General features: G+C 38.0%; 1 protein-coding gene across 11 annotated transcripts in view; it reads left to right on the forward strand.

Moving 5' to 3' along the window:
- The window catches only part of TENM3 (teneurin transmembrane protein 3), a 470,445-nt gene that overhangs the window by 398,111 nt on the left and 45,818 nt on the right, over nt 1-26,516 (forward strand). For 8 of the 11 annotated variants that reach the window (XM_017549242.2, XM_017549257.2, XM_017549251.2 and 5 more), the window contains 7 exons: nt 6,904-7,120; nt 8,129-8,248; nt 8,802-9,063; nt 14,943-15,210; nt 16,564-16,707; nt 21,687-21,936; nt 22,688-22,708. In XM_017549242.2, coding sequence (XP_017404731.1) covers nt 6,904-7,120; nt 8,129-8,248; nt 8,802-9,063; nt 14,943-15,210; nt 16,564-16,707; nt 21,687-21,936; nt 22,688-22,708 — 1,282 coding nt within the window. The remainder of the gene's footprint in view (nt 1-6,903; nt 7,121-8,128; nt 8,249-8,801; nt 9,064-14,942; nt 15,211-16,563; nt 16,708-21,686; nt 21,937-22,687; nt 22,709-26,516) is intronic. The other 3 variants (XM_017549269.2, XM_017549279.2, XM_017549300.2) reach the window with 1 other exon arrangement.

The following is a 26,516-nucleotide window of genomic DNA, read 5'->3' on the forward strand; positions in this document are numbered from 1 at the left end:
AAAAGGTATTTTAATTTTTCATTTTGATAGCTACTGCTGGATTGCCTTGCAAGTAGGTTTCACCACTGTACACTTCATCAATTTGAGGGTGTTTATAGTCTATATGTAATCATTGTCGGTAAACAAAAGTATTCAACAAAATGAAAAATATCAATTTTGCCTAATGAATGAAAATGATCCCATTTTTATCACTTTAATTTGCATTTTCCTAATTACCAGTTAGATTGATGATCTTCGTATTTTTTTTTAGCTTATTTATTTCCCTTCTTTTTCTATTGAGCTGCTTGATATTTTCTTTTTAACTCTTAGGGCTTCTTTCTATATTCCACTTATTCTTTATTAGGTGCGTTACAAATATTTTATCCCAGGTTTTCACTTATCTTTTAACTTTGTAATTTATGGTGCATGCAGAAGTTTTCAGTTGATATGAAATAAATTTTTCTGGGGTTTATCTTTTTACTCGCGACCTCTGGGCTGTGTGTCTTCCTAAGTAGAGCCTTTCCGAGTTTAGACATAGTATTGTAGATAGATTTTATATAATTTCTTCTAATACTTTTTTTAATTCTGTGGATTGCTTAATATTCAATTAATCAAGAACATTTTCAAGTACCTATTGGAGTAAAAAAGAAATAGGAATTCAAGGATTAGCATAGTGTCTGAGGGTAGGGAAAGCATGAAAGAAAAAAAAAAAACAGAGGGCATCTCTCATGTGCTTCTAAGACATTTTGACCTGTTTAGAATTCACAGTCTTTAGGAACTTAATTCATTTTTCCCTTCTTTAGCAAATGTATTAAATGCCTATTTGGCGCCAGCAAGTATGCAAGGCTCTGGGGATACGACAGTAAGGATGGATAGTGAACTACATGAGCCCTCTAGGAGCTTAATGAGACAGTTGTCTGAGATGATTGCTGAAGGAATTGAGGGCAGTGTGGAGAAGTAAGAGAGAAGGTTGGCGATCTCCAGGCAGAGGAAACAGTAATGGTGAAAGGTCTTATGAGCCATGTTAAGGAATTGTGACTTTACTCAGAAGGCAATGGAGACCAAGTAAAGGAAGCATTTTAGCCAGAGAAGCGAAATAATCAAATTTGATTTCTATAAGGTTACTCTGGTTAACATGTAGAGAATGAGGGATAGTTGGGGCAAGCCTGGAACCTGGAAAAACAAACTATTGTTACGAATTTGTCAAGAGAGGACCATGGTGGCCTGATGGGTAGTTTCAGGAAAAGAGAAAGAAATAGACTGATTCAAGAGAGATTTGAGATAAAGAGAAGAAGCAACTAGTGATTAAGTGCAGAGAAAAAGGAAGAGAGGAGGGGTCAAGAATAACATTCAGATTTCGACTTTGATAAGCTCAGTGGGGTGGGTGGCAGGACCATTCATTGAAATAGGCAATTGAGCAGCAGCCTGTTTGGAGGAGAAGATCATATATGGACATGTTAAATCATATTACACATGTCAGGTTTTAGATGCCTGTGTAGTATCCAAGCCAAATATCTAGAAGGCACTTTGTGGCTTTGTACTTCAGGAGAATGACCAGCATGGAGTCATTAGCATTGAAATGGTGTGAACAGGGGGAGCGAAGCCACCAGGAGAGCACTGATGGAGGACAGCAAGAATGTACAGAAAACCAAGCGTGATCCCAATCCAGAACCGAGCAAATGAGTTTCGTGCATATTGCAGCATGTGACTGAAAAGAATAACAAAAGTTAACGCCTGTACACATTTAAGATTCTGAATCCCACAAATAAAATATTGCATGGGACTTTCTAACTCACACTTGAAACTTGGAGGTTGAGGAGTCGGGGGGAAACCACCAAATACTGTGGGGAAGGACAGTGGGCATCAGTTATCTTTTGTGTAAAAAAGAAAATTCGTGACTTTTTATCCAGTCTGTAAACCAAGGTTTTGAAAAACAAGAATATCCATAGTTCCTTAAAAGAAGAAAGTGAGAATACTGACAAGCAAAGTAAAGCCAGCAAACACAGATGGTAACCTAGGAGACCTGCAGTCAAGAGTTTTAATAATCAACAAAATCTGTATTGTTTAAATTGGTCAGAAAAAAAATCAAGAGTGATATAAAGAATAGGAAATAGGACAGGATAGAGACTTGAAGCAAGACCAGGGATTGGCAAACCATGGCCCCTGAGTCACAGCCTGATTTTCGTAATAGTTTTATTGGAACACATTCACACCCATTCATTTACATATTGTCCATGAAGGCAGAGCTGAACAGTTGCTATAGAGACTATATGGTCCACAAAGCCGAATGTATTTACTTTAACTCTACAAAATAAGGTTGCCAGCTACTGTAAAAGACCAGTGAAAATGCCCAAAGAGCCAGGCACGGTGGCTCAAGCCTGTAATCCCAGCACTTTGGGAGGCCGAGGCGGGTGGATCACGAGGTCAAGAGATCGAGACCAGCCTGGTCAACACGGTGAAACCCCATCTCTACTAAAAATACAAAAAATTAGCTGGGCATGGTGGTGCGTGCCTGTAATCCCAGCTACTCAGGAGGCTGAGGCAGGAGAATTGCCTGAACCCAGGAGGCGCAGGTTGCGGTGAGCCGAGATTGCGCCATTGCACTCCAGCCTGGGTAACAAGGGTGAAACTCCGTCTCAAAAAAAAAAAAAAAAAAAAAAAAAAGAAAATGCCCAAAGAAGGACAAGAGCATGTTTAAAAATGATGGACAGAAAAGCTAACGATAATATTAACATTATGGACTGAGTGGAGGGAAGCATCGATGGTATTCTCTACTGTACATCAGAGTACCACGTAGATTGCAAAGCCTAAACTAAAGAAAGGCAGGCTCTTAACTGATCATTGAAGTTGTTATTCAGTGGATTTTGAGCATTTCTGATTTATGTAGATTTTTTTATGATTAGTGCTATTAGGTATGGCTTCTAAACCAATGTAAATCTAAGCCAACCTAATATTTCTGAAACTAAAATGGAATCTTGAAGATTTTTGAGAAGCTTTATTCCACAAAGACAATTTTACTACACTAGACATTTGGGCAAGTGGGTAATCAACTTAGTTGTACAAGATAGCCTTAGCTGCTATATAAATACAGACCAAAAAAATGAAAAATGTTTTCTCAAGTTATAGGAAGCCAGATTCATAACCATCCGTCACTTGCTTGGGCAAGTTACTGATAAAGTCTGCACAAAAATAACAAACAGTGTGTCCCTGCACCTTGGCTGTTGAAAATGAGATTCTTTCTCTGATTGATGTTAGCAGAGAGGCTTGTAAAAATGCATTTCCAACTGATTAGTTCAGAAGGTGTCAATCTCATGCAGTTTTATGACCTGCAGACTACATGCCAGATGTACATTTGCTTTTTATAAACTAACAAAGATGAATGACTAAATTTGAGCATTCCTCTTTGGCAACTGTACTATCCACTGCCTAAGGGAAGACACTGTGGGAGTATTATGGCGGGGGAGAAGAGGGTAAGGAGCACTTAACCCTTAATTTACCAGATTAATGGAGATAAAATAGAATATTTGGAAGTACTTTTCCTATTAAGTCATTTCTACTTTTGTTGAAGAATGACTACAAGGGGAAAACCTGCAAGAATATCAGATATTTGTGTTGTTATTCTCCCAAGTGTATGTACCCATTCGAAATCCATCGAGTGAGAACTAAAGGTGCTATATCATAAAACACATTTTAAAGATTCTTCATAAAATGTCAACAATATCTAACAATTGGGGTGGAAAGGTTGAGGTTTTAAAAAAAAGTTGTTCATTTGTTATTTTGGTTTTGTTATCATTGTTGTTTTGAAACAGAGTCTATCCCTGTCGCTCAGGCTGAAGCACAGTAGTGGGATCATTCCTCACTGCAGCCTTGAACTCCTGGGCTCAAGTGATCCTCCCACCCCAGCCTCCCGAGTAGCTAGGACTACAGGTGCACACCACCAAACCTGGCTAATTTTTCTAACTTTTTGTAGAGATAGGGTCTCGCTATGTTGCCCAGGCCTGTCTTGAATTACTGGGCTCAAGTGATCCTCCCATCTTGGCCTCCCAAAGTGCTGGGATTACAGGCATGAGTCACTGTGCCTGGCTAATTGTGTTTTTTTTTGAAGCCAGAAATGCTACTGGGGCAGTAGGTCAACAGTCTACTACTTTAGAAGTCTGAGTCTTAACAAGTATGCTTCTATTTCTGTGAGAAAGAGGGAGAAAAAATGTTTTACATTATTATTATTATTATATATCCTCATGAAAAATAAGAATAGCATTGTGTCATCTTTCTTCCACTAGAAATATTGAGAAATATTTATAAATTTTTCATCTTCATGCCCTTTTGCCTAGGAAAGTAATATTTTGATAAATGTATATAAAATTTTCAAACCCTTTTCATTTGATTTTCTTAAAACATGATTTTAGGTTTTTTTCAGAGAAATAAACATGTAGTTTCAAGTGATTTACAACTCATCATCTTAGAAATATAATAGTCATGAAAATACATACTGTCATAAGGAAACTGTATGTAATCAGATATGCTTATCAGAAATTCTGACGCACACATTTTCATGTGTATAGAAATTATGGTGACAAAAACTTAAAATATTAGTGTGAAAAGAGTCCAACTTCATTCATTTAATTCAGGTATTCACTTATTAAGCCTTCCCCCCCTCCCCCACCTACAAAAGAAATAGTCAAGAGATTTTTAGTTACTATCTCTGGATAGGTCACTGTCCATTTCAGGTGACAGAAAGTCTCTGTCCATTTCAGGTGACAGAAAATTTAATTCAAACAGACTCAAGGAAAAAGGGAATGCCTTAGCTGCTATGACTATAAAAACTCAGAGGTCAAGTGCAGCTTATGGCAAAAGCCTCAAAAGTTTTTGTGTCTCCGTGTGACCTGTGAGTTTTTGCTCCAGCCCTTGGCTCTGCTTGCTGAGGGATGGCTCCATTTCCAGAGGCTTCTATCATGACAGCAAGATGGCTGCAGCAGTCCCAGCCACACAGCCTCACAGATCAAGCCTGGGTGAAGGCTAAGAATCTCTTTTTAGACTGTTCCTGAAATTCACTCTTGTTAGACATGTTAGGGCACCTGTAGGTTTCTGAAGCAAACATGAAGGGAAGGTTACACTCACGGACTGAGAGGCGGGGAAGGCCAGATACCCAAATGAAAAGTTAGAGCTGGTGCCCAAAGAAAGGGAAATGGGTCCGGGAAGCACAAGCGCTCACTACATTTCTTCTTCACTTGGGCAAAATGACGTGAGGGCACTGAGCCAGGCTCCTAAAAATGCAAAAAGTAACCGGGCATGGTGGCAGGCATCTGTAGTCTCAGCTACTTAGGAGGCTGAGGCAGGAGAATCACTTGAGCACGCTAGGCAGAGGTTGCAGGGAGCTGAGATCACTCCACTGCACTCTAGCATGGGTGACAGAGCAAGATTCAGTCTCAGAAAACAAAATTATATTTTCAACTGGTCAGCAAAACCTGATCTTAAAGAATAATATTATCAAATGATCATAACCCAAAACACTCATCCACTAATAGATTGGTTATAGGTTTTTAAACAGAATGCTTACCTCAGCCATTGAGTATAGTTTCCTTTTGATGTTCCCAGAGAATGTGCTGGCAAATTCTTCTCGTTATTATTCTATTTATATCATCAATACTATAGGTCAATTTTTCATGATGGAGTTCTTATAATTTATAATAGTATGGCTGATTTACATTTACCGCATTTTAATTACTACCTCCATTTTAGTGCATGTATTCTAGGAGTCCAGGCTCTTGTTTAAAATTTGGGAAATCCCTGATTGTATCTGGAACACACTTTACCTTCCTTAGAAGGGTTGTTTTATTTCTTTGTCTTTCTTTTTTTTTTTTTTTTTAAATGGAGTCTCACTGTGTTGCCCAGGCTGGAGTGCAGTGGCACAATCGCGGCTCACTGCAACTACCACCTCCTGGGTTCAAGTGATTCTCATGCCTCAGCCTCCCAAGTAGCTGGGAATATAGGCATCTGCTACCATGCCTGGCTAATTTTAATATTGGTTTCACCATGTTGGCAAGGCTGGTCTCAAACTCCTGACCTCAGGTGATATGCCTGCCTCAGCCTTGCAAAGTGCTGTGATTGCAGGCGTGAGCCACTGTGCCCAGACAGAAGAGCTATTTTCTTGAAAGGTGGTTGGTTAATTTCATCCATTTTATATTGATTTGTGTTTGCTATACTTCATAAACTTTCATTTTCTGACCCTCTACCAAATTTTAGAGCTTCACCCTGTGTAGAATCCTGTTTACCATACACACTTACTGTGCTAACTTCTAATGCGTTTTCTCTAAAATATAGGATATTTGAATAGTTTCCTTCATACTACTAATAGATTGTTCTAATCACTAATTTTTTATTTCTTATTCAGAACAAACATTAAATGATTCTTTTCAACCGTCTCTAGTCCAAATATTTACTCTCTGTGAAGGCAGATTCAAGTAGATGTATGTGTCACGTAATGATGGGGATATGTTCTGAGATAGGCATCACTAGACAATTTCATCCTGGTGGGAGCATCATGGCGTGTACTTAACGCAAATCTAGATGGCACAGCCTACTACAGTCCTAGGCTATACATCTGTACAGCGTACAGACGCTGAATACTGAGGCAGTTGTAACACAGTGGTATTTGTGTATCTAAACATAGAAAAGATACCGAAAAAATATGGTATCATTGTCTTATGGGACCACCCTTGTATATGTGGTCTGTCATTATGTGATGCGTGACTGTATTGTGTTTGTATTTCTTCTGGTTTTAAAAAGTATGCCTCATAGAAGTTACCATCAGATAAGCAGTGGGAAATCACTTGATGTGAAAAAAAACAGTCAAGTAACAAAACTGATTCTACATTATGGCATCAAAAGGAAAATTATCTTACTGGGGAACACTTCTTTCTACAGATGGACTCATTGACTGCATGGATCCCGATTGCTGCCTACAGAGTTCCTGCCAGACTCAGCCCTACTGCCGGGGCCTACCGGATCCTCAGGACATCATTAGCCAAAGCCTTCAGTCGCCTTCTCAGCAAGCTGCCAAATCCTTCTATGATAGAATTAGTTTTCTTATAGGATCTGATAGCACCCATGTTATACCTGGAGAAAGTCCTTTCAATAAGAGGTTAATGCATCTTTTCCTTATATAGATTTGTAGTGATGTTATCAACAGTTACGTGCACTTTATGTGAAATATTGATGACTGTGAAGTTGAGGAAAGTGCTGTTTTTTAAATACAGTTTTTCCTCTTTCTGCAAATTCTTCACCACGCTTCGCATTTCAGGCATTTTTGACACAGTTCATGTACTTTGTCAATTTCAGTACCTGAGACATAACAGGACATTACATTAAAAAGTCAATAAATCTTCATTTAACTAGTTGACTTTGTTAGCACAGTTGGAAATGTTTCAAAAAAAGCAATGAAAAGACCCCAATAGGCCAAACAGAAGTGCACTTTTTTTTAGCTGAGCTCACTAAATAATATAAATTATGAATTAATGTAATGGATTTGCTGATGGCATGGCAGTAAGATTGCATAAGCTGTTTGGTGCTTTACAGAGCAGTAATGACCTGAAAATAAACCAGTAAGTGAAAGCAGGTGTCTTGTGTCTCACTGAGCAAAAGAAGATGATTTACACTAGAACTCCTGGGTCTGCAGTAATTTAACAGCATTAATGCAGTTGTACCCAGCAGTTGATTAAAAGTTGTTGTACAAATGTCCCTTATTGCCCCCTTAAATCTTATACTTCTTGGTCCTTGAAGATTTACTGATTGCCTCAGAATTAGAGAGTCTACTTTTTTTCACGTGAGCACCATATATATGACTTACGAAAAAAGCACGGAGTTTATCATTTAAAAAAATTCATCTCTAAATTATCAGTCTTGATAACTCTCCAAAAAACAGATTGCCGCAAATTAAAACCCAGAATAAACACAAGGCATTCAGAGAATGTGAATTGCACTGAATTGAAAGGGACATTGTCTTGGGAGTATTTCAGGTCGGGTTTTTGTGAATAACGATTGATTACATAGAAAAGTGTTATTTTATCCTTAGGTTGAGTTATCTATAAATCATGATAATGTTGGCCTGAAAAGACAGATGTTCATTCTAATTCTTCTGCTTTTCCAACAGCCTTGCATCTGTCATCAGAGGCCAAGTACTGACTGCTGATGGAACTCCACTTATTGGAGTAAATGTCTCGTTTTTCCATTACCCAGAATATGGATATACTATTACCCGCCAGGATGGAATGTGAGTTAGTCCCGTCACACTATCTCTGAAGGATCTGAAGTATAAAAACTAGACCTTCCTGCACCACTGGCATGTTTTATTGTCCTTTTTAATGTGGAAATGCAGCAATTTAGACTCCCGAAACTTGTGACTGTACATATGGCAGAGATTTAAAGTCATATACTCACATACTTCTTTAAAAGTTGATTTTACTTTCTAAGGCATGGTAATAGTACTGTAATTTTGTTGGAGAATGTTCTTTGTCTTAGCGGATGTTTGCTGAAATATTTAGGGGTAATATTTTGTAATGTCTACAGCTTGAGCTCAGATGGTTCTGAAAAAAGAGACAACGGAAAGCAAATTTGGAAGAAAATGGTGAACCTGGTGAATACACATAGGGCATATGAGTATTTATTGTATAACTCTTGGAATATTTCTATAGATCTAAAAATATTTCACATAAAAGTTGGGAGAAAAGGTTGATTTTCTTCTAAAGCATATAACTGAAGCAGGTGTGTATTGGTAGTTACATGGGATCCAGACAATTCACTAAGCATACCTTGTTTTTCCTTAGGTTTGACTTGGTGGCAAATGGTGGGGCTTCTCTAACTTTGGTATTTGAACGATCCCCATTCCTCACTCAGTATCATACTGTGTGGATTCCATGGAATGTCTTTTATGTGATGGATACCCTAGTCATGAAGAAAGAAGAGAATGACATTCCCAGCTGTGATCTGAGTGGATTCGTGAGGCCAAATCCCATTATTGTGTCATCACCTTTATCCACCTTTTTCAGATCTTCTCCTGAAGACAGTCCCATCATTCCTGAAACACAGGTAAAATATTCTTGCAGGCAGTACTAGTAGATACAAGATCTTCAGATCATGTTTTGCCAAAGAATCTTAAAAATGGATTATAGAAGCTGGGTGTGGTGGCTCAAGCCTATAATCCCAGCACTTTGGGAGGCCGAGGTGGGCAGATAATGAAGTCAGGAGTTCAAGACCAGCCTGGCCAACCCCATCTCTACTAAACCCCATAGAAACCCCATCTCTACTAAAAATACAAAAAAAAAAAAAAGTAGCCAGACATGGTGGTTGGTGCCTGTAGTCCCAGCTACTTGGGAGGCTGAGGCAGGAGAATCACTTGAACCTGGGAGGTGGAGGTTGCAGTAAGCCAAGATTGTGCCACTGCTCTTCAGCCTGGGTGACACCATGAGACTCTGCCTCAAAAAAAAAAAAAATGGATTATAGAATTCCAGTGCTATCTTTAAATAATTCTATAGAATGAAATATATATATATATTGTGTGTGTGTGTGTATGTGTGTCTGTGTGTGTGTGCACACTAGAGCAGGTATTGTTATAGTAGGATATCCAGTTATTTCTTAAAGATCTACTCAAGCAAAATACTTTTTCTTCAGGATATATCTGTAAATACTTATTAGTAGTAATGAAAATGAAAAACTAGCTTAAACTCAATCACTAATAATGTCTTTGCTTATTTATTTATTTATTGGAAAAAAAAAAACTTGAGTGCCTAAGTGTACTGTACCTGCCAGCCTGACTGACATTGTACCAAGTACTGCCGATACCACTCACTATTGTACGTGGCCATTAGTCTCAATAACTCACTGTTTCATTGTTGTAAGTAAAAAGTGTTTCGGGCCAGGCGCGGTGGCTCACACCTGTAATCCCAGCACTTTGGGAGGCCGAGGCGGGTGGATCACGAGGTCAAGAGATCGAGACCATCCTGGTCAACATGGTGAAACCCCGTCTCTACTAAAAATACAAAAAATCAGCTGGGCATGGTGGTGCGTGCCTGTAATCCCAGCTACTCAGGAGGCTGAGGCAGGAGAATTGCCTGAACCCAGGAGGCGGAGGTTGCGGTGAGCCGAGACCGCGCCATTGCACTCCAGCCTGGGTAACAAGAGCGAAACTCTGTCTCAAAAAAAAAAAAAAAAAAAGTGTTTCGGAAAAGGTAGTTTCTGACAGAAAATATTCATTAATATAACTTTTTAAGAAATATTTATACATTCCCTATTTGTTTCATGTAGTGAAATATCTGAGGATTGTGTACCATCTCATACGTTTTCAGTTAGAAATCACTTTCAGATCTGAAAAGTAGGACATGAGGTATAATAATAATGGACCTTGGCAGGCGGCGTGGCTCACTCCTATAATCCCAGCAGTGTGGGAGGCCAAGGCGGGGGGATGGCTTGAGCCCAGGAGTTTGAGACCAGCCTGGGCAACATGAAAAATCCCCGTCTCTACAAAATATACAGAAAATTAGCCAGGTGTGGTAGCATGTGCCTGTAGTCCCCACTCAGGAGGCTGAGGTGGGAGGATCACTTCAGCCCTGGGAGGTCAAGGCTGCATGAGTCATGAGTGGCATTGCACTCCAGCCTAGGCGCCAGGAGTGAGACCCTGTCTCAATATATAGAATAATAATAGACCTTATTCATAAAGAGGTAAGGAAAAATCTGTGGTCATCAAAATACAGTAGCACATAACAGCTTTGTCCTATTCATTCTCCAGCTGTTTATTGAATACCTGTTCTGTACCAGGCACTGTTGTGTGGGAACAAAGCGGTAAAGCACTCACATGAGTTACCTGCTCTCAGTGAGCTTCCAACTCATGAGTGGAGAGAGGCAGTCAACAAGAAATATATCAGGTTGTGATGAGACTTAAAAAATAATAAAGCAGGGGACAATGGATACAGGTGTAATCTTACATAGTACCGTTTGAGAAAATCTCTTCAACAAGGTGGCATTTCAGCACAAATTTTAAGAGAGTAAAAGAATAAACCCTGAAAATAGAAGGGGAGCCTAGGTATGGCATGTGTGGCTTGTTCAAAGAATGGCAAAGAGGATAGCAGGCATGGCTGGAGTGAAGTCAGCCATAAATAAATCACAAGCCATTGAAGACGATGGCAAAGATAACTCTTTACTTTGAGAGTTGGAAACCACTGAAGGTGTTTAAGCAGAGCAGTAATAGTCACTGATTTCCTCCTTTAAGGAATTTCTGGGCTGAGAATATTCTATATTGGGCAAGGGTAGAAACAAGGAGACCAGTTAGGAAGGAACCTCAGGTGTTCACAGGAGAAATTATGGTGGCTTGGACAGAAGTCTTTCGGGTAGAAGCAGACACAGAAGACTGGAGTCCAGGGAAGAGGTTGAAACTCAAAAGGTAAATCTGGGAGTCATTCGCATGTAAATACCAAGCGTTGGGGGAGATCACCTAGGGAGGGAATACAGATGGAGACTGCAAGAGGTGATCCAGAAAGGTCTAGGCTAACATAAAATCAAAAGGGCTCACAGGCAAAGATGTTGCAGGAGCAACACCTCAGGGATTAGTTGTAAAATGGTCAAGCCAACCTTGAGCTGAAACTTGAAGAAGTTCATTGTAACCTCAATCAATTTAATACTTCCTCCCCAGGCCCATCTTGCAGGAACTCTGAACTTCATAGTCACTCCTAAAATAGACTTTACTTACAGTCATTATCTGTCTGTAGGTGCCAAATTTCTAGCAAACTAGGATATTGAAATGGGTTTCAAATAGTCAACAATTCCAGGAAAACATGGAGTCTTTTCTCCATTCATTCATTCATGCAGTAGGCAAATATTTCAGAAAAATTTACTGAGAGCCTACTATGTGCAAGGTAGTTTACTAGAACAAAAAGATGAATAAGCCATACATCCTGTCATTCTAAATGAGATAAAGATTTTAGTGAAGAATTATACAAGTTCAAAGGAGAGGTCAATTCCTAAGTAAGCAAAAGAAAGAATCACTGAGGAGGTTGGTCTTAAACAGGGATTAGGCTGGAGAGGGAAGAAAGCATGTTTCAGATGGAAGATGTGGAAGCAACAGTAGAGTGGTTAAAACAAGTCATGTTGTATAGGGGATAATTGGGAAAGAGGCAGAAGATGACCCAGGGCCAGCTTATACATGGCCCTGAGACGCAATCCAGTGGAAACCTTGAATTCTTTAGGTGATGCAGAACCAAGGCACCAATGGAGTTTTTTCAGCATTTCTCTAAAGCTAACTCAAGTGGCAAAACGCACTTGATAGAAGTACAGAAGTTTCTGATGGAAGACAGAAATCAGCGAACAGACTGTTCTTGTTAAGTGTATATCCGTGCGTCTCCAGGACTCAGATGGAGAGGGCCTCGCAATCACAATAGTAGTGGAAATGAAGAAGAGAGAACAAGTTAGCGACTGGAAGATAGAATTGGCAGGACATGGCTCCTAACCAAATGTTTAACGGGGTCGGGAATAGTATTTACGGCTCGTGCAGCTGGCAGAAGTAGGCTTGATGGTTTATTTTCCCACTTTGGCTGGATTTACCTTTCCCACTAATGCAAAATAACATGGTCAAGTTAAATTACATCAGAAAAACATATACTTTAATGAACAAAATTACAGATACTAAAATCAAGTATAACACATGATATTTTGAAATAGGCAGTTTAGGAAGGTCACAGGAAATACATATAATATTAATAAGAGAGTCTCTTACTCATGAAAAACCTACTGAATGTATGGGAAATTATTTTGAAAATAAGAGGAAATAAATGATGTGCTTTAGGGTTAAATCACGTGTTATCAGGACCATATTATCCGGCACTGGAGTCACAGAATCTAGTTTTCAAAGTAACTCATTTGATATGTCACTGATCATGGGACAACAATGAGTTCTCTTTAAACCATTCACTCTAACAACCTACAGTCTTACAAAAATACCCTTAATCTTAAATTTAATGATTTCCCCAGGCCTAAAAAGTTATTATATATTTGTAAACTATTTTGCTTAAGAGAGTTTCGTGGCTGAATTCAGTCAGCATATTTGAAGGAAAACTCCAACAGTAATAAGTTCATGTGTCTACGTTAGAAATGCCTCTTACAGCCAGGTGTGGTGGCTCATGCTTTTAATCCTAGCACTTTGGGAGGCCAAGGAGGGTGGATCACAAGGTCAGGTGATCAAGACCATACTGGCCAACATGGTGAAACCCCGTCTCTACTAAAAATACAAAAAACTTAGCCGGGTGTGGTGGTGTGTGTCTGTATTCCTAGCTACTCGGGAGGCTGAGGCGGGAGAATTGCTTGAACCCGGGAAGTGGAGGCTGTGGTGAGCTGAGATTGTGCCACTGCACTCCAGCCTAGTGGCAGAGCAAGACTGTCTCAAAAGAAAAAAAAAAAAAACCTGCCTCTCACTCTACTCTACTGCATCACAACCCTCTTCATGCCAGCACCGACTGACAGGCTAGAATGGAAGTTTCCTTCGTCCATTCATTTGTGCTACTTCCAAATGTGTGATTGTTTATATCCAAGCTGACAGCTCTACCCTCAGTATAGGGGGTCTTGTAGGGTTTTACTGAAGTTATTAACGTTTGGAAATGGCAGGTACACATCGTCCTTAACTGTTCTATGTGGAGGTGTTGGGGAAAGGGGGAACATTGCTGAACACTGATTCACTATTCTAAGATCTTTCCAACATGAAAAGGCAGCCCTTTCTGTCTGAATAATGAACCTTGATAGGGCAATATGAGGAAGACTTTGAGAGTACTGTTCAATTCTTTGTAGAGAAAGTAGTGAGTTCCTGGTGCTCGTTCCTGAACACAAATAGCCTTGTACTTATGGCATATGAAGAAAGGCTATGAAGAGCCATTCTTACTCCCCAAACTAACAGGAGGATTGGTAAAGAGAATCTAAACTCTTTAGAAAAATTGTATGTGCTACATAAAATACATTTTTCAAAATAAGTACTGTTTTGGCATAATGTACTTTGCATTTGTTAATATAAATGTCAGCATTCATTGAGCTAGTCACGGTGACTGGTAATCTATGAGGTTAAGCATATAATTTTTAAAAATTTATAAAGGAGATAATTCTTATGCACATAATTATATTAATTATTACAGTCCAGTTTCAAATTAAAAAAAGTGTGGATTGTTATATGCTACGTGCATTTAATAACATATTAGTTGCTCTCAAGAAATTTTATGGAGCTTTAAAATATTAACTAATTTACCATCATATCAAAAATCAGCAGCAAGTTGGAGCTCAATCTTTAATTATGACAATGTGCTATTATTACATTACCTCTCAACATGGATATGGAATTTGCTACAAATTAACCTAAATTATTTGGTCTTTTTTGTTATCCTTACTGTCTTTGTAGCCTGTGACCGGACAGCTGATGAGGCTATAGGTATTGGTTTAGTCTCTAAATGAGCCACCTGGTACAGGCCAGGTCTTTGGCCTAGACTGCAATCCCCGTTCTGAGCTAACCGTCTTACAAACGTCTGCTGTAATTCTCCAGGGTGATGGGGTGAAAGATGGGTTAGTGAGAATCCACTGTGACTACTACACTAACAAGTCAGTGCATGTCAGCCAGATGGAGCAGTCACACTGTTTCCCGTATGAAGAGTAGCACCCGAGGTATGATTAACTCAGAATAAATGACAAGAGGCTTTTAGGAAGAGACATTGGGGCTGGCAGCAGAGTTATTTTTAATTATTGAATAAGATAACAGCTCAAATGCATATCTGTGAATAGGGATTCTTTGTGTCTTATTTTAGTTGCTTTGTCTTTAAGAGTAACTAAATTAAGACACAAAGAGTCACTATTCACAAATATATTGAACATATACTACATAAATATATTTTATCTAATAGTCATACATGATCACAGTTTGAAACTTCTGCTTTATTCAAACTTAGGTACTCCACGAGGAAACCACAATTCCCGGAACAGATTTGAAACTCTCCTACTTGAGTTCCAGAGCTGCAGGATATAAGTCAGTTCTCAAGATCACCATGACCCAGTCTGTTATTCCATTTAATTTAATGAAGGTTCATCTTATGGTAGCTGTAGTAGGAAGACTCTTCCAAAAGTGGTTTCCTGCCTCACCGAACTTGGCCTATACTTTCATATGGGACAAAACAGATGCATATAATCAGAAGGTCTATGGTCTGTCTGAAGCTGTTGGTAAGTTCTATATAAATCTTTGCTACAATGAAAAGTTTTTCTCGAAGTCGAACTGTCATAAATTAATTGTAACCCATGGAAGTCAGTGGACAAACAGAATATAATGAGAATAAGGTTGTCCTGGCGATATTATACCTTGGCTGGTTTGGATCTACCGTGGGAAAAGAAAAGTACTCTATGTGGCAAGAAGAAGAAAATCTCAGTCTTTCTGCCTGAAATGATGTTATAGAGGAATGCTCTGAATGAGATTTCAGGTTGCCACGTCCTTTTCCCCCCATGTTTCTTATTGTGTCCTTTTTTTTTTTTTTTTTTCATTTTCTTTTTCTCTTTATAACTTTATCTCTCTGGGTTTCCTTATTTGTTTTTGTTTTCTGTATCTAACACTAATGTCATTTCAATGCTTATTGGCATTTAACAGGATATCAGACATTTGTATCCATGAATTACATCAGTTGTTTTCACCAGAAGGGCCAGTTCTTTCAATGGAAGGACAATCTGAAAGCATCAGATCAGTTGTTTTATTGAATGACTGGTCAATGCAATCAAAGTTTGATGTGTTGAGAGACAGAGAGATAGAAAGATAATAGGTATATGGCGTAGCTTCAGGCTCAAGTTCAGCACGTAGAAAACTAAAGAATGATATGTTTTTGTTTTAATTATTATTTACCTTAAAATAGAACGTTATACTCTGAAATTAATATGCAATTTGGACTTGAATTAGTTCAAATTAATCCAGTAGTTGCCACTTCTCCTTTCACTTATTTCTAAATTTTAAAATCCATGTTTCATTGTGAACTCTGAAAATGTTTTCATCTGTGATTTATTCCTATTAATTTACTGCCAGTTTGTTTATTTCTGATGATAATGTGTAAGCCTAATGTTATAATCTGGCTTGCTTTTTTGTTCCTTTGAATCTTACTTACTGTAAATATTTTTCGTAATTTAACACTCTTGAAAACTAAACAGTTCTAATTATTCAGATGGCAAACAGTATTTTTAGTTGTTCTTATCTAATCGCCATTTGGAACTGACTTATCTGATCAAATTACTTAACCAGGTGCCCAATCTGGACTTCATTTTGTGCTGTGAACCCCTCATGAAGGAGTGGTGTGGGGGGCGGGGGGAAACACTCACTTTCCATTAAATCAATAGAAATAATATTTGGAGATTTTTTTTTTAAATCTTTCTATATGGTCAAATCTTCTTAAACCAAAAATCTAACTGTTCATAAATAAGTGGAAATACACTCTCAGAACACAGAAGCGAAAAAGGCAGTTTTTTTTCTGAGTAACAAAATAAATTGCATTTCACCCAGTAGTTAGAAAGATGAGCTGTGATTTGTTTGGATTCCAGTGTCAGTTGGATATGAGTATGAGTCATGTTTGGACCTGACTCTCTGGGAAAAGAGGACTGCCATTCTGCAGGGCTATGAATTGGATGCATCCAACATGGGTGGCTGGACATTAGATAAACATCACGTACTGGATGTGCAGAACGGTAAGCTCTTGCTCATAGATAGCTAATGTTGCTCACCTTCCAGCTTACTTTTATCCTTTCCATGCCGTAGGATTAGAACTGGTAGGAAAGAAAAACAAAGGTGAATTTTTAAAGATTGTAAAAGCCTAAAGTGGGAACTATATAATACTTTCTTAATATACTTTAAAATGTTCATGTATTCATTGCCAAAATGATTTTCCCATTAGAATGTAAAAGACTGACTTTGGTGTTGCAATGAAAGATCTCGATGTGGGAGTCGTCAGCACAGATTCACCTACGAGTGTCTCATTCCACAATGAGTCAGTGAGTGTGAACCAGAGTCCTTGAGAAAGGTTTACCAAAAATGCAGGGAGGGGGATTTGTTTTTAAAATAAAGAAAAAATAAAAAATCATGTGACTTAACCAAAATATTATTAATAGGTTTTAATTCTTGGGTAATTACTCTGAGTATCTAGATTTTTTTTTTTCCAGTTCTTCTTAAGCTATTAGGGAAATAAAATATTCTGCTGCTCAAATGGGGTCGCATATATCGTTACTTGACTTGGTGAATATTAGGGGAAAAATGAATAATCTGAGAAAAAAACAAGAATCAAAAGTACTCCTAGGAGTAGACCTGATAACGTGATAGTGAATATGCTCTGAAGAAGCATGTTTTAGATGTCACAAACCAAAAGAGAAATATTCACAAAATATGATCAGCTTAATCTCATCAAGAATATTATTTATACGAAACACAATTCTATTGTCTAGACTATGTTTCTAACATTTTCCCCACATACTAGCTGCATCTCAGACAACTTAAAGGTGCTTTGCTAGAAAAGCAAGATTTAAGTTAACCTGTTAAACTTTATCCTCCTGTTCTAAACCCTGTCATACTAGCACTCTACTTTTACTGATAGCCAGAGAAAAAAAGTCACAATCTCAGCAAAATAACCTAGCTCTTGACTTTGCAGAGGTTTTTGGAAGGTTCAGAATGTTGACTTGAGCATGTAATACGATTAAATGTTTATAGTAAATGGTCACTTTTTCAGATTAATGTTGCTTCAACGTTCATTTCTCCTTAAAAAGTTTTTTTTCTGTGGGTGTTGGAGAGGATGCATTTTCACCTTCCAAATATACACAGTCTAAAGTAGTTTTCAGACCGGTACTTGAAAATGCTTGTGCCAGGCCAGATGCAGTGGCTCATGCTTGAAATCCCAGCACTTTGGGAGGCCAAGGCAGGGGGATCGCTTTACGTCAGAAATTTGAGGCCAGCCTGGCCGACATAATGAAACGCTGTCTGTACAAAAAATGCAAAGAATTAGCCATGTGTGGTGGCATGTACCTGTCGTCCCAGCTACTCGGGCGGCTGAGGTAGGAGAATCGCTGGAACCTGGAAAGTGGAGGTTCCAGTGAGTTAAGATCGTGCCGCTGCACTATAGTCTGAGTGACAGAATGAGATTCCATCTCAAAAAAAAAAAAAAGAAAGAAAGAAAGAAAATGCTCGTGCCTTCCCTCCAGGAAATAATAGTACTGAGAAAATCAGTAGTAAGGAAAAACAAACAAAAAACAGAAAAACCCTTCCCTGCCTCACTATTTTATAGCACCGTTAAGCTCTGTACTCATTCCAGTTATGTCCTGGACGCAGTTCAATTTGCACCCTAGACTGAGCAGAGCTGATAACCGGTATCATGTACATGAGTACAGTTATGTCCTGGATGCAGTTATGTCCTGCACGCAATTCAGTTTGCACCCTAGACTGAGCAGAGCTGATAATGGGTACCACATGTAGCACACGTTGAAAAGGCAGGACTCCTGACCAAACAGGGACTCCAGTGTTCTCTCAGAGCCTCTCTTAACTCCAGTGCTGTCTGAAGCAGGAGGAGTTTCATTCTGTTATATCAGTAACACAAGGTTCAATCGTGGTCTTTTAAAATGCAAAGCCATATGCCAAATATGCTAGTAGCTGCTCTTGATGAAATTATGTAAAATTGTATTTCACACAGTTTGAACATATTTCTGTATTCCTTCAGAAGCCCTCTGCAAACAAAACTAGGGCAAACGTCTCTAGATGCCATTTAGTTATGATGAGAGTATGGGGTAAAGTTCATAACCAATTAGCTACAGGATTTCACTCAAGAGATTACGCATCAATAGGGAAACTACAGGCATCTCTAGCTCCAGAAAAGCCCATGCCTCTGTAATTCACCATTGTTAGAATACAACACACGATATATTCAGGAGCGAATTCAGAAACATGTGGATGTTCTGTGTATGTATAATATAAATACATACATGTTCTAAGCCAGAATAACCTATGGTTAACTTTTGTTAAAATATCAGGGCAGATGTAAAAGCTAAACTACCCAAAATGCTGTCCTCCAAAAAAATGTTCTAAATTTTAAAATTATGTTATTTTTAGGCCAAGCACGGTGGCTCGCACCTGTAATCCCAGCACTTTGGGAGGCCAAGGTGGGTGGATCACCTTGAGATCAGGAGTTCCAGACCAGCCTGGCCAACATGGTGAAACCTTGTATCTATTAAAAATACAAAAATTAGCTGGGCGTGGTGGTGGGTGCCTGTAATTCCAGCTATTCAGGAGGCTGAGGCAGGAGAATCTCTGGAACCCGGGAGACGAAGGTTGCAGTGAGCCAAGATTGCGCCACTGCACTCCAGCCTAGGTGACAGAGGAAAAAAATAAATAAAATAAAATGAAATAACATAAATGTTATTTTTAAATGTTCACCTCAGCCACAGGGTGAACAGATTGCAGTTTAGAATTTTAGCCAAGAACAGTTTGACAAGTAGTGGCTTTCCAAAGTGACATGTGTCTAATTGAATAAACAAAGTGATTCGTAGTCATGACAAGGTGGATGAGCTATAGAAAGATACTAAGGAAGGAGAGAAGACAGAAGCGTAGACGCTGACAGTTATTCGTGTAGGCACCCTGAAACGTGGAAATAAAGATTCTAATGTTCATCTTTCTGTTCTGTCATAATAGAAAAGAAGCATGAAGGGCCAATCATTCAAAGTAATGACTGAATAAATCAGATATGGTAGAGCAGTAGTCTGACGTGTAGGATTCTTCTGATGAAAATTACACAACTGGCTCTTTTAGGAAATTATAGTTCCATCGTTATCAAATAAGTAATCACAGAAAGAAGAATCTTAGATATCATTAATGTATTCTTTGAATATTCAAAGCAAAATGCATTCCATCTCTTGTAATGATCCAGCCTTATGTAGCTTATTTTTCTTAAATTTGAATAAACCTGTTTTATTTTCCCTGATTTCTTTATGTAAATTTGCTATGATTATTACATCACCTAAATAGCAAAGCATTAAAAAAGTAATCACAGAATGCACCTAAAATGTGCTGAGCTATAAGGAGAACATAATTATTCTAATTTCTTCTTCACTTTAAAATTATCCCAAAGTGGGGGAAAAAGCACTTTCTCAAGTTTCCTGATTGTACTTTCATGGGAGTATTCTTTTAACAGTGTATCTGCTAAGAAGTAGAGTTATTATCTCTGAGAACTGCTTTGGAACATAGAACATTCGATAAATGTAATATATGCCGGTCTAAAGTCAACAGGTGGTTCATACAGATAATAACACATTGAGAAGCGTCATAAAAGATGCATGGAACAACAGCAGCTGACGACACAGTGTGCGTCACACCGCAGTGGAGCCACTCATCTGTATGTGGCAATGGCAAAATGAATACAAGTAGAATCTCAACTCAAATCTCATTTCTAACTATGAAAATATTTAATATTTATTTGGAATCTTTGCTCAGATATTCATTGAAGACCATAAAAGAGCAGATTGGCATTTTGTCTTGATAAAATTATTGACAGCTCCATGCCTTAAAACAGAATTCATTTTGAATAATAAATTGGCCTTCTACAACAATTTCATTATGTTTGACATTTTGAATAACTGCATGTATAAGCGTTCTGGTATCAGATGACAGTGTATGCAAGAGTAGTCTTTGACAGTATAGGTAGAGCTGAAATAAGCCTGTATTATCATTAGTGGCTTTAGAGTTTGACATATATTTTCTACCTTTGTTTTCCATAAAGTTTTTTAACTTTAAAGAATATGATAAACTCATAAGGAAGAAATTTATATTCCTGGTTCACATTTTTATTAATTGGATATTTTCTATATTGATTAACAATTAGGCAAACTTGATATTCCCTAAAGAACATTATGGAACATGGTTCTCAAACCCGGTTGCACATTAAGCTCATCTGGAGAGTTTTTCTAAATTTCAGGGCCGAGGCTGAACCCAGACAAATGAACCCAGCATTTCTCTGAGTGAGAACCAGGCATTAATATTTTTTGGCAGCTCCCCAGGCCATTTCAATGTATAGCCATGACTGATCATCACTGATGTTGAGAATTGGGGGTTTAATTCTTCTTAGTCTTTTGTTCCTTTCACCAGACATTATTTCAGTTCACAGTAGACAGCACTTTTTGTGTATATTCTATATACTTTATCATGTAATATTTTACACTAGGTAGTTGAATAGAATTCTTTCCAATGGAGCTTCAAATAAGAATGTCTTGGCCAGGTGTGGTCACTCACACCTGTAATCCCAGCAATTTGGGAGGCTAAGGTAGGCAGATTACTTGAGGTCAAGAGTTTGAGACCAGCCTGGCCAACATGGTGAAACCCCATCTCCACTAAAAGTACAAAGATTAGCTGGCATGCTGGCACATGCCTATAATCCCAGCTACTTGGGAGGATGAGGCAGGAGAATTGCTTGAACCCAGGAGGCAGAGGTTGCAGTGAGCTGAGATCACGCCACTGCACTCCAGCCAGGGTGAAAAAGCAAGACTCCACTCCCCGGCCCCCGAAAAAAAAAGAATGTCTTAATCCAGACCTAGAAGGCACTCAATTATAGTTAGATCAGTAATGAACATGTTTGCTTTTTTCCCTTTCACCCTTACACTTTTTCATCATAAGGAAAAATGCACTTTATTTCTTCTAGGTATACTGTACAAGGGAAATGGGGAAAACCAGTTTATCTCCCAGCAGCCTCCAGTCGTGAGTAGTATCATGGGCAATGGGCGAAGGCGCAGCATTTCCTGCCCCAGTTGCAATGGTCAAGCTGATGGTAATAAGCTACTGGCCCCAGTGGCGCTAGCCTGTGGGATCGACGGCAGTCTATATGTAGGCGATTTCAACTATGTGCGGCGGATATTCCCTTCTGGAAATGTAACAAGTGTCTTAGAACTAAGGTATGTCTTTCCTAAATTTGGGCTTTTAATCAAAGCTAAACGTGCCTTTTTTTACAAATGTTTAGTCTGATGTACTCATTTTATTCACATAAAAATACCATCCCAGGGTTTAAAATTTTCCCCAGAAAGAAGTCAAATTCTTGCTTAAGCTAGAAGAAGCACAACACATACATACTGTATCGTAAATGTATTAAAGAGCTTAAAGTCACCCAGTATATAAAATATCTTACTGATGTCAGTGAATTTTCTGTGCTCTAAATGGGTAGAGCTTTAGGTTATTGTATGTCTTCAAATATCCTTTTCACATTTCAGTGTGACCCTCTTAAATCTCTTTTGTTTTCTTTAGAATAACCCTGTGACATACGTGTAGCTCTTTTATTTCACAGTGGTTGAAATTAAGGCATAAAATATTTTCCTGTGATTTCAGGACCTGATATTAAATGAATTAAGGCTACAACTTTTAACTAGAATATTGTATCTTCAGCTTGGGTTAATCCATTAGCCATAATGCCAGCAGTAAAAGTAACGTATTGTCTTTGCTTTGTTCATTTATGTGCGATTATCAAATCATTCGACTCTGTAAGTTATTTGGTAAGCTCTAGACTACAGAATTCATTTCCAGTATCATTTCTGCCAAGTTGGCAGTTTTCCATACAAATAATTAAAATCTCAGAATTCAACTCGTTCTATTTTAGAAGCCTTTTCTAACTGTGCTTTCTTTTTTTTACCTTTTTTATCTGCTTCCACCAAGAAATAAAGATTTTAGACATAGGTAAGCATCTTACCTTAAGGTTATTGTATATTTTCAAATATCCTTTTTTCATTTCAGTGTGACTCTCTGAAATTGTTTTCTAATAATATTTCATCATGAGAGAGGAAACTATCACAGATCATCAAAGGAATTAAAAGTGCTTAACTGAACGATTATTATACAATATATTGCAAGTTACTTAGGTGATATAATTTGAGAAACAGTTGTTTCACTTGGTTCATACAATAAATTTTGTTACAAAAAAGTATAAGGAATATCTCTCTGTAACAGCTATTTCCAAACATTAGTTACTGACAGACACAATCTAAGCCGCGTTAAACAGAATGAAATCTGAAGCACAGTAGGGAGCTTTGAGAAGGCCTGCGTAGTTTGATGAATATCCAGGACAGGTTATGTTTTATTGGAGACTCTTTAAGAAAAGGAATCTAGAAATATTTTACCTTGGCAAATTTTTTAAAGCATACAATTATGTGAACATGTGGCTTGGAAGAGACCTGTGTGAGTGAGAGGCCCACAGCTTAAGCTTAATTATTACCTTGCTGGTAAATTCCTCTTTGCCTATAGTTTATATTTTCCTAAGCTGGGAGAATTACTGGATGTAAGAAGTAATGTTTTCATTGCCATTATTATGGAGGAAATGACTGTCTTCAAAGTGAAGGACGAATATAGTTGAAACAAATACATAGACTCAGAAGTTTTTCTGTGGCACTTTCTGTGTACACATAGCTGGAGAAAATACAATAAAGGCTTGTGTGGGCACATTTGATTGAAAAAACTTTCCTCAGGATAGCAAAAAAAAAAAAAAGGAGGGGGCAGGGAGAAAGCTAGACAGATTGGACATGCTAGATCTAGTTTGGTCATTAAAATATCTAATGAAAAGATACCAGATGGAAACATTAATAATATTTTATGTGAGATCTTTTAGATGAATAAGTCAACACAACCCCTTTAAACTTTTGTGTAGTGATTGACAACTGGCAAACAAAAACCACGTTTCTACTGAAACGTGGATAGCTGTTGCATATCTGGGTGACCAAACATGGCCCCATGACCTTTCCTGAGATCCCCTATTGATCTTATAGTTGAAGCTGATAGCTCAGTCACATGCTAAAATCAACAGTTTATCTCCCCCAGAATACTGAGCATGCAAAGCTCTGCTATTAGAAACCACAGTAGAATATCAAAAATTTTCTGGCCTTGCTTTCTTGGTAGCTGTGGAGAAAAGAGGAAAGGCAGACAGGTTGCACACCAACTAAATGTGAATATGCTGGAGGCAATACAGAAAAACACTATCAAAGCAGCTACCTTTTAACAAGCAGGCCTATTACATGCCAGGCGTGGTGCCAGATATTTTATATATGTTATTGCAGATCCACACAGCCATCCTTCAGGGTTACAGGCAATGTAGTGGAGGCTCCAGGAGATTACATATCTTCACCAAAATGCATGTCTAAGAAATGCGTAGCAGACAGTTAAACCACTCTAAAAATACATTCTTTCTTTCCACTGCACCACACAGCCAGTTTTTCTGTGTCCTGATGTCTAAGTTTCAAGGGATTCATTCCCTGGGTATGCAAAAGTAAGACTTTTTTCATAGTCATTTTACCTGTTACCTAAAGCCATAATCTCTTCTTCTGGAAAAAAAGAATCTATGAGGTCAGTTACTTATTATTAACAGCAGAAATTCATTTTGCACTAACTCCTGGTGTTTGGCAGTGAGACTCATTGTAATCCTTCTCTCATGATCCTCTCTCAGGCTTAGGAGTAGGTCATAGGAAGAACAAGAAATTGAAAAGTGTGTCTACATCTGCAAAAGGAATGGTATTGCCAGTTGTTAACGATTAAAATATAAAAATACATATAACCCTTCTCCTCTGTGCATCATCCTAACTAAATTTGCCCTTCTGCATTTCCTTTCTGTGCCATGCATGCAGAGTAAACGTTTTGGGTTTTATATGGATATTTATTCATATGAAGTCAATCAGTGTCAACTGATCACTTGCAATGTGTTAGGCACTTTGAAAAATAATAACATGAGACAAAGTACCTTCTCTCAGAACTCACAATCTAATAGGGGAGACTAGGTATACATGTGACAGACTAAACAACATTATCAGTATCATTCAGTGACACTTAGTCATACCCATGATTCATGGTTTCAAATGTGAGAGTAGTTCTGTGAAGGAAGATACCACTGGGAGATGGCAGTGTGATTAGGAAACATTTTCTGGAACAGCTGATATTTGAGCTAGGTCTAAAAGTGAAGTCTCCTTAAATAGAACAGCCAGAAGAAAAGATGGCAATCATGAAGAAATAGAGAAAGTATATAAAATTACTGGGGATTGTGGGAGAACTGAGAAGGACATGTTCTGAAAGTAATCAGACCCACCTGAATGGAGCAGGGGCTTCATGGTGGTAATCATGAGAGATACAGACAGAAAGAGCAGGGAGGGTTAGATTACTTGGGGTTTTGAGTTCTCTAAGGAATTATCATTCTCTCCTATAGGATACCTGAGACAGTGGGGACCCATTTTAGGATCCTGAACAAGTGGCATACTTAAAGTGGCATTTTAGGTAGAGTAATTTAGTGTCAGTGTTCAGAATGATTCAACATCAGGTGAATTAGAAAGCTGTTGCACTTTGAGATGCTAGATACCTAAAATAGTATGGCTAGCAGAGAAGAAAGCCAACCTATAAAATAAAGGGAAGGATAGAATGGAGAGTCTTCGTCTAAGTGACAAGAAAGAGGAAGGTGTAGAGAACATGGAAGTTCTTTGAGCCCAAATCATCAAACATGATGATGTCGTTGATAAAATAGGGATTCCATTTGCTTAGAAAGTAGTAAAACTGACCTAGCAAAGTCAACATGTTGTAGTTCATTGGAACTACTTCTTTTAGCTTAAAAAATTAAAATTCTTTTCAGATGCTCCTTCCTGTGTGCCTGCCTGTCTTCACCTTCCCTTTCCTTGCTAATAAGATTTTGCCTGGCATGCTGCCTATCCTGCTTTCTTGGGCAGCAGAAGAGTCATGAAAGGTTTAGGAGTAGGTCATAGAAGAAAAAGAAATTGAAAAGTGTGTCTAAATCTGCAAAAGGAATGGTATTGCCAGTTGTTAACGATTGAAATAGAAGAATGCACACTTCTTATCCTTTTCTATATTTCATATACGTACTATAGACAGTCTCATCCATCGGACTAATGGGGGAATAATAAAAATATTGAATAAAAATTAATATAAAAACACATTGTCTTCTTTTAAAATTCAGAGAGTATTCTATCAAACTAATAAGCATCACCAGGATATTACATAAAATAAAAATTCTTAGCTATACTTTAATGAATATGAATATTACCAAATCAGCATATGAAATTTTTTACATAAATGGAAACTGCTAGAATGCTTTAAAAATGTGTTTTTTTTAGATATGCCAAACATTTTCTTCTCTGATGTTTATAGCATTAGTTTGCTAACAAACCCCTTTAATGTGTAGTAAATTTTACCTCATCCTTGTTCCAATTCTGACACATTCCAAAATGTAAAAATTACATTAATTAACTAATACCAGCCAAAGGGCACTTAAACATGTAGAACTAAAAATCAACTTTGTGAATTATATATTACCAATTAAAGGATCACAGAAAGTGTCAATCATTAAGTCTGTGAATTTGAATCCATTAAAATTTAGATACCAAATTGTAAAAATTTTATTCAGCACTCCTTATTGACTTAATATTTAACAATCAAGCAGGTATGGAAATATCACACCCCAAGTCCCTGCTTGCAATATTCTAAACAGTCTTTTGGTTAA

This window comes from Cebus imitator, unplaced genomic scaffold, assembly GCF_001604975.1.
Source record: "Cebus imitator isolate Cc_AM_T3 unplaced genomic scaffold, Cebus_imitator-1.0 Scaffold11, whole genome shotgun sequence".
NCBI classification, from domain to species: Eukaryota; Metazoa; Chordata; class Mammalia; order Primates; family Cebidae; genus Cebus; species Cebus imitator.